Genomic DNA, 13,066 nt, shown 5'->3' on the forward strand with positions numbered 1-13,066 from the left:
TTGGCATTCCAAGAGATCTTAACACACAGCACAGCCCTACTTGTTTTGTCAGTACCCCTTTGGCTCAGCCATAGAAGGACACGTTATTTGCATTATTTTTCTAAATAGTATAATACTTCATCTTATTCTGAATCACGTGCCAAAAGTAGTCCTCAATTTAGACTTTTGCAGCATCCTCTCTCTGCATCTATTGAAAACTGCACTGCAAATGTTAACTCAAATATTTTAAGTAAAATCATAAACACACTGAAACAAAACCCACCTACCATATTCTGCACATCTACGGCCCCTTTCATCTTAGAGTATCTTATATTAATTAGGCCTTACAAGACCCACACGATGTAGGCAAGTATTACTACCCTTTAACATTTAGACTATAAATTCTTTGGGACCGGACCATGTCTTTGGGTGTATGTATGTACAGCACCTAGTACAATCCTGATTCAATGCCTCTAGGTGCTATTGCACTATATTATATATAAAAATGAAGTTAATGGAAGCAGAAAGGGGTTTAAACTAACATTTTCAAAAGTAGCTTCTAATTTTGAGTGGTCAACTCAAGGCAGCTTGGGTCGGATTTTCAGGAGTGCGGAGCGTCCATAAATTATTATCACCGCGCTGCTTGGCACCTCCAGCCCTATATCTCAAGTTGGGCATCCAAAACAATTGAGGCTCTCAAAATCAGAGGCCACTTTGGAGAATGCTGGTTTGACTTATCCAGGGTTACACAGCAAGACAGCCGCAGTCAGAAATAAGCTTTGGGAGTCCTGACTCCCACTCCTCTTCAACTAACCATGATGAAACTAGGTATTCTCTCAGAGACAGCAGAGGACACACCAATGTTCTCAATAAAACTCTTTTTCCCCTGCCCCCATTCCAATTTTTTTTAAAAGGTCAGAAATAGAGCTGTCAGACCTGAGGCAGAAAGATGGTCTTAGAGTTAAGGAATGGTACTGAGATATACAGGATCTGATCCTGCCAAACAGAATTCTACCATGACCTTGGGCAAGTCACTTAGGCCAAGCTTTACAAAGCTGGGTTCCTAGAGTTGGGCTCCTTTATCTATATTTAAGCACAGAAATAAGTGGTCTGATTTACAGACTGCTGAGCACTCACAGCTCCCCCCTGAATTCTAAGTTTTGGCCTTTACCTCTGTGCCTCATTCCCCATCCAAGCCCCATTTGCTGACTGGGGGCAATTTACCCATTTTAAGGTGTGCAGCAAGGCTTAATTCAATGTTTTTAAAGTACTTTAAGGTTCTCAGATGGACTAAGTCACAGAACTGCAAAGTGAAAGAGACGACACTCACAAATGCAGCCATGTATTTAGGGAAGAGATTTTTCAGAAGCACAAATGGTAGTGAAGGCCCTAACTACCACTGACTTTCAAAGAGAATTGGGCATCTAGCTGCCATTTGTGCCTTTGAAAAGTCTCCTCCACCGTTGTTCCAACTGCTCAAATATCTTGGCAAAAGTTGAATGCAAAAAGGTAGGAGGAGAGCAGGCTAGATGATAGCTCTATTCAAACCTGTTGATCTAGCATCCGAGACCTTAAGTCAGCACATTCTCAGGTTCTTTTGTTTTTATTCTTCTGTATCCTGCACTGGTCAGATGTCTTGAGCGATCTTAGACCAATATGTGGAACCCCATTTCCCTTCAAATGTTCTTGCAAACTCAGATCCTTTTATTATTATACTGCAGCAGCATCCAACCATGCCAACTGCTTGCCAAAAACAGAGAAGACAGACAGACAGACAGACAATCTAAACACAGGAGACACTTTAGTATTTGAAGTGATGTCCAATACAAGATCTCATTAGATTTCTGACTTCACTTTCACCACAGATCATCCTTCCACCTCTTATTTTAGGTATTTATATGGTCCCTATTACCATAGCATCTGAGTATTTCACAGTCTTTAATCTCTCCTCACAACACCCCTACGAGGCAGGAAGTGTTATAATCCCCATTTTACAGATGGGGAACAGAGGCACAAGAGATTAAGTGACTCACCCAAACCCATACAGGAAAACTTTGGCGAAGCAGGGAACTGGATGGTGATCTCCCCAGTCCCAGGCATATGCCATAACCACTGTCCCATCCCACCCTTCCTCTCCTCAGGTGCCCCAGCCAACCTGATGTGCCATCACTATTCCAGTGTGCCCTTCTTTACAGCAGAAATTCCAATTTAGTACAAGGGCCTGGCAGGAGAGTTTAAAAAAAAAAAAAAAAAAAAAAAAAAGCTAGGTTAGTGAAAACGTCTGAAGTTTGGGAGAAGTTGGAGTGGAGGGGAGAAGCTCCTTGTGGATGAAGGCAAGGACTGGTGCACTGGGGAAGCATAAATATTCTATTATGAGTGGGGTAGAGAGCAAGTGACTCGTCTCATTGAACAGCAGCCTTTCAGTCAGTAAATAGCATGGGTGGATTCAGAATCCCAATTAGCGTGCCTTTGCAAAACAGGATGGCTAAGGCCCAGTTTTTTAAAGCTATCTGGCACCTAGAGATGCAAATAGGCACCCAGTGGATTTTCAAAAGCTCCTACCCACCTAAATGCCAATGGGAAAATTCCACTAGACACCTATCTGCATTTTTGCACACCTAAATACCTTTAAAACTCTGGCCCTAAGACATGGGGGCAAAAGGGAAAAAAAACTAGAAGGGATCCCTTCAAGCTAGTAAGGAGAAAAGGGAAGTGACTTCCCCTTTGCAGAAGCCATCAGATCTATTTACATTTGATAAGAGTTTTGCATACGAGTTAAGAGCAAGAGTGTATTCCTGGATTCTATTCCCTGCTCTGACTCACCCAAGGCCACACAGCAAATCAATGGTACTTAATCATGCCTCCTCAGCTTCCCCACCTGAAAAACAGGGATAATACTTTCTTGCCTTTTTAAAGTGCTTTGAAATCTTCATCTGAAATGTGTTATAAAACAGTGAAAAATATAATCAAGAAAGAGTGTCTTTTCAAGAACAGACAATGGTCCAAACCAATGAGACAACTTCTAGGTTCTAATGGTTACGAAGGTTGGAATCCAGGAAATGCTAAGAAACAAAAAACTCTTCTTACCTCCATAGTTATAGAAGGCATCTCGTTCTTTTGTTAGAACCACTGTCCCAACAACATCCACCTGTCTTATTGGATGTCCATTATAAAAGAATATACCTGTGGAGAAAGACACAGAATATTTCCGTTAAGTGTGACCGAATACTGCTTGCAGGAGTTCTACATTGGTTAGCCATTCACGTCATTAGAAAGAGGATCCTCTTGTTCTTTTAATGAGTTTTAAAGTTAGCGAATATTTACTTATATCAAAAATATCTGATCGATGAAAATGGGAAAAAATAGTAGTACTAGTTCACTGAGTACACTGAGGCACAGTACTAGTGCCACCCACTTACTATGCTAAAAGGAGATGTCAACAGTTTTGTATTTTGTAGTCAACAGACAATACAGCTCTTCATAATTTGATCCTCTCTCTCCTTTCTTGAATATTTTGACTAGCTGCAAAATAGTTAAATGTGATTTTATTTGTCATCATTAGGCTTCAGAGTAAATGTTCTTTTAAATAAATATGAGCAGTTTATACATCTCCCTGTACTTCTGTTTGAGGCTGTCTACAGATTGAGGCAGAAATCACTGAATCTTTTAAATTTTTAAAACCAAAAGGGCTAAGGAAGGGACCATTTAAAATAGACAAACTTAGATTCTGAAGCACAAGATGCAGGTATCAGGGGAAACTACTAGCTCATTTAACCACTCAACCAGTCCCCCCATAAAATATCCCTTCCAGACTTCATTTCTATGCTTCTATTAAACAGACTTTGATAACGCTATTGAGTATCAAAATATGTCTGAGAAACCTCAAAGCCCTTTTGTCAGCTTCTGCCCAGCATTCACTTAGGAAATACAGAAGCCACTATGACACCCAATACCTTTATCGAGAAACAAAACTAAAAACGCTTAAGTAAACACTCATGCGACATGCCATATATACAACCACAGAATGCATTAGTGCTCATACCATCAGAAAAACACACTATGTAGAAAGGAGAGAAGATAATTCAAGAGATTTAAATAATTTGGACTGCTAATTATTTTAAATGCATATATTACAGTATCTTCAATTTCAAAAGATTGCAGCCCCACTGAGATGCAGACCCATATGATATGGACAGCTGGCAACTAGCATACAACACGCTGAACAAAACTAGGAATTAGAGAGGAAAAGATTTGGCTCAAGACACCAAGACAAATCCCTAACCTTATGAAGGAAGACATGGGATATTTTAATCCACATACAACAGTCAGGAGGTCAGTTTAATGTGTGGAATCAAAACTGATTAAAACCCTAAAATAACCTATTCTACATAGCCAGAGACATAGCCTGAACAGGTCTTCAATAACCTTAAATGGGCCTGGAATTAACTTCTTCACATTTCTGAGTCACAGGCAAGTTTTCAAGGTGATGCACAAGTGTTTAGCCACACAATTTATATGGAAGTTGTGCTGATAAAAGCTCACAACATGCAATGAAGAATTATCCACTGCTGTGATCTCAGAGCTGGGTGCATTTGTTGTGCAGCTGCAGATCAGGGCTAGAGTAGGAAACATTTACAGGACTGACCACTTTCCTTTTGTCTTCTCCCTATGTTTAATCATAAACAACAATTAATGCGTATATAGAAACTCTTCCAAGGATGTCAAGACAGTTTATATACAGTAATTATACCTCACCACCCTTGACATAGACAAGTATTACCACCATTATGTTTCAGCTGCACTGTAAACATCTCAGGGCAGGGACTGTGCCTTGCTTCACTTTTGTACAGTGCAGAGGCAGTCCTCGGTACATTACAGATGGGAACATTGAGGCACAGAATGACTAAGTTGTGCAGCTGGGAATAGATCTGGGAGTCCTGACTCCCAATCCCTATAAGAACATACAGAAAGCCACGTCACTGAGATTTAAACAGCATTTGCCAGCATTTCTTTAAAGGGTGACATACTGGTGTTTTATATTGTTGAGTTATTTAACTAGATGGTTTGAGGAACTAAATCAGGAGTTTCTCCATCTCTAGGTCACTGGTTCAAACTCTGCTCAGAATGGTAGCTATCAAAATCCATTACCAGCTACCAGTCACCCTGTGGCCTGCATGAGGTGAAGGATATTCTCAATCAAGCTCTTAGTAAACAGCTATATACATTTATAATTTTTAAATTCTCCACTACAGTTATTTCTGATATAACTCACATGCTTTATTCTGCAGCATTTGACTTTGTTTCTTGAGGGGAAAGAAGGTAAGGTGAGAAGCAGTGTGAAGGAGACATAAATCTTAGTTGGACACTCGATGTCTCTACACACATGCAGAGAGCAGGTCATGGCAACTCAGAAGGACCCAGAAGTTTCCAGAACAGGGTGTGGCAGTGACTTGATGTGTTCAACAGCTGTTTGGAGGCCGTATATGATGTGTTCACTGTGGGCAACCCAACTGGGTGGGTCACCCTTGGAGAGCTGAGCTGGAGCATGTGTGTGTGTGTGTATGTATGTGGGGGGAGGTTATAAATATAAGAGTTACAGACAGCTCTGTAGACTGTCAGTGGCTGATCTATGCAGGACCAAGAGATGTGTCTGTCTGCTCTGAGAATTGGGTTTCAGTCCCTGCACCTCTTTGGATACAGGCTACAGTCTTCTGTTTCACCACCACCTGAGAGAACCAGTGAGTCAGTAAACCAGAGCCTGGAATGGTGTTGGTTGTGGAGATCCCCTGACAGGATTCTGAAGTGTTTAAAAGGACTGAGATTCTGCCATTTCTCAAGCGCTGAAAAGTCCACGACACACATTCCATACTATCAGAGGGGTAGCCGTGTTAGTCTGGATCTGTAAATGCAGCAAAGAGTCCTGTGGCACCTTATAGACTAACAGACGTATTGGAGCATGAGCTTTCGTGGGTGAATACCCACTTCGTCGGATCACATGCATCCGATGAAGTTGGTATTCACCCACGAAAGCTCATGCTCCAATACGTCTGTTAGTCTATAAGGTGCCACAGGACTCTGCTATTCCATACTATGGTCACACTATAAAGACTGAGAAATCACTCACGATCAGAGGAGACGTGTTTTGATGTGTGTGCACTGAAGTATAGAAAATGATATGCTGAAAACTTGTATTTGAATGTTTGTTACAGAAACAAAAGGGGGAAAGTCAATATATTAAATACCAGTAGATGTACTGTCTAGTAGCTTTGTTTAAAAGTTATGTATAATATCCAAAAACTTATTTACAAGGTTTTGAGTGCACCATGTTTACATTTTCTAAGCAAAACAGAATACTCTTTGAAAATTCCCTGGAAATCATTAGTATCCATTTATTGGGTTTTACATACTATAACCCTAAGATTTAACTCTGTGTAATGCTTTCCGAGAAGTCTTTAAGAGACAGAACTTTGGCCTGTGCTTCTAGAAAAAGTTGCTGAGGTACAGGAAGAAGGGAGTGTATAGTTCTACAGAATATAGCCTGTATACAGAGTTATCTAGTATATAGCCTGGCCATCACCCTGTCCCCATTACAAAGACTGTCTGAACGGAGGTATAATGGATAGGACATACATGTGGAACTGCCCGCTGACATCTTTAGGGTCAGGGATCTTAAAAGTTTTGCTAAAAACTGGAGCCCCGTATCTTTAACTGAGCAGTACAAAATCATAGAAGCATAGAATCTTTAATGACTGCTGTTAGTGAACCTGCTTTTATACTATTCACAGCTTCCCTTTCTGGTTGATAAGGTGCTGTCACACTGCAGAGTCAGTAATCTGGCTAGCTGCACTTTAACACTGAAAAAGAGGCTCATTTCCATGCTGTAATTACATTGTGTTGTTGCATTTGACACCCACTCTCATTTCAAGGCATCTGGGGCATCACAATTGCTGCTTTTATCTGGGTGGTTTTCAGCCTTCATGTCACCATATACAACAGGAGAGAAGCTGGCTGGGTTTACGTTTTCCCCAGTGCTGTTCTAAGGGATTAGTCATGGTTTCCTAGAATCCTAGCAGTTAGACCTGGAAAAAGACTTATTAGATCATTTAGTTCATACTCCCAGTGCCAGGGCAGGATCATTCCATACAGCACATTCTTTAGTGAGCTGTACAATCCCGACATAAATAAATTTGAGTGATGGGCCTTCCGGCCCTTCCCTAGGGAGTCTGTTTCACAATCAAATAGATCTGACTGCAAGGATGTTTTCCCATAAGTTCAGCCTGCGTTTACTTTTTAATTTCCTCCCATTGCTCTTTGTGCCGACCTAAGTCATTCCCAATTATCATTAATGACTGGTTTATAGCCAATTATATACTTAACAGCATCTGGTCTTTAAGAAAACCATTAGAGGGGGGAATTTTGGCAGCAAATGTATACATTGCCCATCCCGTTCCCCCACCAGCCTCCCACCGAACACTTATTTGTGTATGGTTCTATTCCGATGGCATTGAATGTGGGGGAAAAAGACATGCTGGAAGGACCTGGGATGGTTCATATAGTGTGTGTGCACACGCACACCCCCCCACCAAAGAGATGAACAAGAGAATTAGGATTGTTTGTTCCATGACTTTTCATCCTTATATGGCACTGCAAAGTCTGTTAATATACACACACGTACACGCGTGCACACACACACAACTGCAATGACCTTGGTTGTGCAAAGAGACAAATCCACACGAAGTGGGGAAAACTTGCATGCCCCAACTTTAAAAGGGTGGTATCTTTATGAGCACCTTATTTATAAGATTAATGACAAAAATTGTGGCAGATGAGGAATCTCTCTCAAATAAAACCTCATGGCATACAAATGAGAAATATAAGAACATATTTGGGAGAGGAAGAAGTGCTCTAGTTGTCTAGGACGTTAAAAGAAGAGCAAGAGTATGTTTGTTGATGTTCATAAAATGTTTATTCTTCCACTGTGTGCTATTATTAATTGTTTTGCAGAAGCATCTAGAAGCCCCAGTCATGGGCCAGGACCCCACTGTGCTAGGTGATGTACAACACACAGAACAGAGAGAGACAGTCTCTGTATTATTGTTTTTAAATCAAGAAAAGATTAAGTAATTAAAGATGACAGTCTGTCAATTCTTTGAAGGCAAGGACATTCTTTTCATTGATGTGTGCATAGCACCTAGCACAATGGGGCCATTATCTCAGATTTTAAAATACAAGATTAACCATCAGCAGTATCTCCATATTTGGTCACTGCCCCAGGTCAACAGGTTCTTTGAAAACACCCATCATATCTATTTCCACAGAAGTAAATATGCTGGGTCTTGTACACTCCATGTTGTCCCTAAGGGCACAACACTAGATGTCAGGAGAGCATAACAAAGCCAGTTCTTGGCTTCCGGAAGGAGACTAGCGTCATTCCTATTGTCAATGAAAAGTTAATATATTAACAAAAATCAAGAGCAGTGCTTCAAGGGTAAAGCAAGCCAAGGACCTTCTTTTATTCAAGGAGATAAATATATATACCTAGCTTTTCTTGTAGATAAATCTACTCAGGACTAGCTGGTTTTCATGATTAACTCTCTAGGTTTCTTGATGGGTTTTCCTTCCCTTGTCCCTCCCCACAAGAACAGTTTTAAGTCCTGCCCGAAATAGTTTGGGGTACATAGACCCCACTACAGCCTGTTTAGGTTCTTCCTAGTGATAACAGCAACCCAATGTCAGCCCTATGCTGCATTAGAAAATGTATATATGTGGGCGATATTGGCTGGAGCGCCACAGGAAACAGACAGCAAAGCATACAATTTCAAACAATGGTTAGGAAATAAAAGGTGTGGCATAAGAGTCAGCACAGAAACTAGAATGAACCACAAGGCTTTCCAAATACATGAAGTATCCTTCATTCATATTTAGAAACCAAACAGGCAAAGCCCATTCCTATTTCTTACTACCTACGAATGTGCCCAGACAAAAAACACTGCTTTTTTAAAACATTTAAATACAATAAAGTGGCCACCTTTCAACATGAAGGCAATAAAAGAAAAGTCTGGAAATCCTCCATAAACAGTTTTAAATGGTTTGAGGGGGAGAAAGCATAACAATTTTTTTTTTAACAATTAAGCTTTATTAGATCCCAGCAACACACATACAGAGAAAGTTAGTGAAGCCTTTCTGCTCTGCCAAACAAGTCTCTTAATTTTAGAGAGATTGTTTCATACCAGTTAGAACAATGGAGAAGGCATCAGGTCTCCTAAGTTCCATTTCCAGCACTGCCACTACAATTCTACATAAATTAATACACGTTTTTTGGCCTCTGTGTCTCAGCTGTCCTGATGGAGACAATACTGACCTACCTCACAGGAGTGTTGAGGACTCAATCATCAGCATTCAAAAAGACTCTGAGATCCTTGGACAGTCAGTGCTACATAACTAAGACTGCAACTTTGTAAAGCTGATACTGTTCTACAATAACACCCATTACTAATTAAACCCATTACATTTCTATACACACCAAAGAAATCAGACACACATACCTGGAACCTGCTTAGATTCTTTCATTTCCTTTATATCCTTAATGTAGAGTCTTGCAAATGCAGAAAAGACAGGATCCAACCCCCATAACAGGGAAGGCATCTCTGCTTCATACTTCGCAGGGTCGGACTGCATTCAGAAACCAAGTGACCAATTCCCATGAACAAGGACAGACTAGGGATTGCTGATGATCTTTATCTACACAGGTAAAAAGATGCTATTACATACAGCTCTCAGAAATTGATAGTGAGTTTCTGGAAACTGTAGCACAAAACATGGTAAAATATCTGCTGTACTAGCTTACTTGAAGTGAGTGACCAGTAGTAGCAGCAATAGCATTCTGCCATCAACTCCTTCAAATTAAAACACAAATTAAGGGGATTTCCCTACAGAAGTACAATGATAGAAAGATGTCCAAAATATATTTCACTAATAGAGTTGGAGCATCACATGCCTTCTTTTTACCTTTTTTACTTTTCTATTTCTCTTTTTGTTTATGGTTTTCTTCCTCTTCCCCCTCACCCCATAAAAAAGTATCTTCCCCTATTCGTCTACTTGAATATTTTACTGAAAAATTAGCTTATTTTATTGGAACAAAATGAAAGCAGCCACCTCTTCCCCATTTTGTGCCACACAACCTTCAATGCTTCATACTGGTTACCTCCCCTTCCCTTTCATTCTGATTACTGTCTTGTTCTCTTCTCTCACCACCATCATGACTAATTTAGACATCCCACGAGGCAGATAATTTCAAAAAACAGGTGTTCTGCCCAAAAATACCTGCCTGGGGACACCCAGTAGGAATTTTGAGCCTTAACATGCATTTTTGTTAACTTCCCCTTTGCTGGCATTTAACTTGTTCCTGTAAAGTACTCCAGGTTGCCCCAGAGTATGAAAGGAACTGTAAAAAACAGTTCTATTTGTCCCCTTTTGCTGGGGAAGAACAAAAGAGGAATATCACTCTCCTTCAACCTCCCCAATTTTAAGTTCAACAGTCATTCATGCTGGTATAAAGGTGAAGACATTTTTATTGCTCAAGTTCCTCAATGCAGCCACTCCCTTTTGTTTACGCAAAATTAATACCAGTTCGCTGTGCCTGGATTTATTTTTGTTTCCTCCTCCCACAGGCAACTCTACTTTCTTCCATGCTGACCCTTACATATGGAAGGCCTTCCAAAACCTACCCAACCACCCTCTCCTCATCAAACCCCTCCACGAAGTTACTGTCTCCCATGAAACCTACAAAGGTGTGAATTACATCAGGGGTCTTGACCTTTTTCTTTCTTATCCCCCCGCCCCAACATTCTATAAAAACTCCACAGCCCACCCGTGCCACAATTGTTTTTCTGCATATAAAAGCCAGGGCCGGCATTAGGGTGTAGCAAACAGGGCAATTGCTCCCGGCCCCATGCTATAGGAAGTCCCGCAATGCTAAGTTGATTCAGCCCCAGGTGGCAGGGCTTGGGGCCCCGGGCTTCAGCCCCCCATGGTGGGGCTTTGGCTTTCTGCCCTGGGCCCCAGCGAGTCACGCTGGCCCTGCTTGGAGGACTCCCTGAAACCTGCTCACAGCCCCCAGGGAGCCCCAGACCCAGGGTTGAGAACCGCTGAACTACATGATGTTTAGATCAAACCCTACCAAGCAGCATACATGAACTAATTCAGTCACTGTATGATCTTATCAATTTAACTCTGGCCCACCTCACCCGTCCCTGTTCCTCTTTGGAGCTGTGTTCACCATTGCTCATTATGCCTGTATGAACTCTAGATTGTAAGCTTTACAAAGCAAGGTTGTGGGCGAATTGTGTGTTTTGTAGGGTACCTAGCACGCCTGTAGGCATGGCAAAATTATTACTATCAAGAGGTCAAAGCAAGAGATAAGAACAGCCGTCAGAGTTCAAATGCCAGAGCTCAGGATCAAGACAGAGTCAGAGCGAGGAACTGGAGCCAAGGGACAGACCTGGAGTCAGAGAAGGCAGGAGCAGGGTTGTTTCAGAGGCAGGAGTGAGGCTGGGACAGGACTGGAACAAGGCAAGGTGCAGGGCAGGGGCTAGGTTGGAGCAGGATCGAAGCAGGGCTTGGAGTGAGGCAGAGAATTCACAGGCCTGTGCATTGAGCCAGCCAGAAAGCTACTGCCTGGCTTAAGATCTGGCCTGATAGCTTCCTCAGTGAACCAGGCAGCCTAGCTGACTCCTCAGACTGTCAGGAGTCTGAGCAGGTACAGCCGCAGGGCCTTATTCCTGACACCAGATTAGAGTGAGGGGAAGCAGTTCCGCTTAACCCTCTCCCACCCAGAAGGAAGAAGGGTTAAGATATCATGCCTGTCTCATGATGCTATGATATAAACTATTCAATTTTAGGGGCACTTCTTCCCTGGAAAGTAACCTAACACAAGCAGATGGTTTTGGTTCCCTAGGGAAATTTTTCTTTTTGTATAAATCAGTATCTCCCAAACAAAAGTCATCAGGTATATTCCACACATTGAATTCCAGCATCTGTCACAATTTTACAATAGAAGACATTTCTCTGAGCCAAGCCCAAGATGACACTTCTAGACCTAAAAGCAACAAGGGAAGAGTTAGGCAACAAGCAGGTCTGACTACATTTTACTGCATAAATTCACATGTGCTGGGGGTGGAGCAGAAGAAGAAAGTCACCACTGGCACACATGAATCCCTGGGATAATTAATGAAGGACTTTCCATCAGTAGCCCTGGAAATAAGGAAGTATTTATGACTTCAATAGCAATTACTGTATTTTAAGGATGGCCAAACATTCCCAAAAGGTATATAGGCTGGACTGGCACTTTCCTGAAATCCAGGCCCCGTACACAGTTTGCATGAAGTGAAGCAGCTGCCCTCAACTTTTCCTTCTCCCCCATCCAGCAGAGAGAATGATCCAGCATGCATTGCTCTAATTTGAGCAGTTTATCCTGTTAGAGCCTACTTTGGCAATTCTTTGGTCCCCTAGAGATCTAAAGGAGAACACAAGTATACAGGGACCCATGATGCTATACCTCTCCACCCCTGCTGTGACTTCCATTCATCTAGTATCATGGATCTCCACAACAGTTCTGTATTGAATTATCCCTGTCATTCCTTATAAGCACATTGGGAACATACCACCATCTGGGCTTACCTTAAGAAAGGCCTCCCTTTTTCTCTCCTACTCCAAGAGAGGGATGGAAAAGAAACTTTTCAATGCACCTACTGGGCAATATTTTTCATTACTTCACGCACATCTATAATGTCATTCACAAATGTGCTTCCGGCTAGGAGAAGAGAAGAGAAGAAAAAAAAAAAAGGAGTTAAAACAAATGCTGTCTGCCCTACCCATAGGAAACTTGACCCTAGCTCCAAGTACCCTACCCATAGGAACCCTAACCCTAGGGTAGGAACCCCTACCCATAGGATCCCCTAACGCCTAGCTAAAGTACATGGTCTTCCTATGTCTGAAAATTGACACCGGAAGTTTTGACACCTGAGGCAGAGTATTCCAGAGATTTATTAATTAGTAAGTCACCTGGGGAGAAAGTGGAACTTTCCAT

General features: G+C 41.7%; 1 protein-coding gene across 2 annotated transcripts in view; it reads right to left on the bottom strand.

Annotated features, from left to right (window-relative positions):
* The window catches only part of STN1 (STN1 subunit of CST complex), a 43,000-nt gene extending 33,343 nt beyond the window's left edge, over window positions 1-9,657 (bottom strand). For both annotated transcript variants that reach the window (XM_065407111.1, XM_065407112.1), the window contains exons 1-2: window positions 9,525-9,657; window positions 3,067-3,162 (exon numbers count right to left, since the gene is read on the bottom strand). In XM_065407111.1, coding sequence (XP_065263183.1) covers window positions 3,067-3,162; window positions 9,525-9,657 — 229 coding nt within the window. The remainder of the gene's footprint in view (window positions 1-3,066; window positions 3,163-9,524) is intronic.
* Between the last annotated feature and the right edge of the window lie 3,409 nt (window positions 9,658-13,066).

This window comes from Emys orbicularis, chromosome 7 (genome assembly GCF_028017835.1).
Source record: "Emys orbicularis isolate rEmyOrb1 chromosome 7, rEmyOrb1.hap1, whole genome shotgun sequence".
NCBI lineage: Eukaryota > Metazoa > Chordata > Testudines > Emydidae > Emys > Emys orbicularis.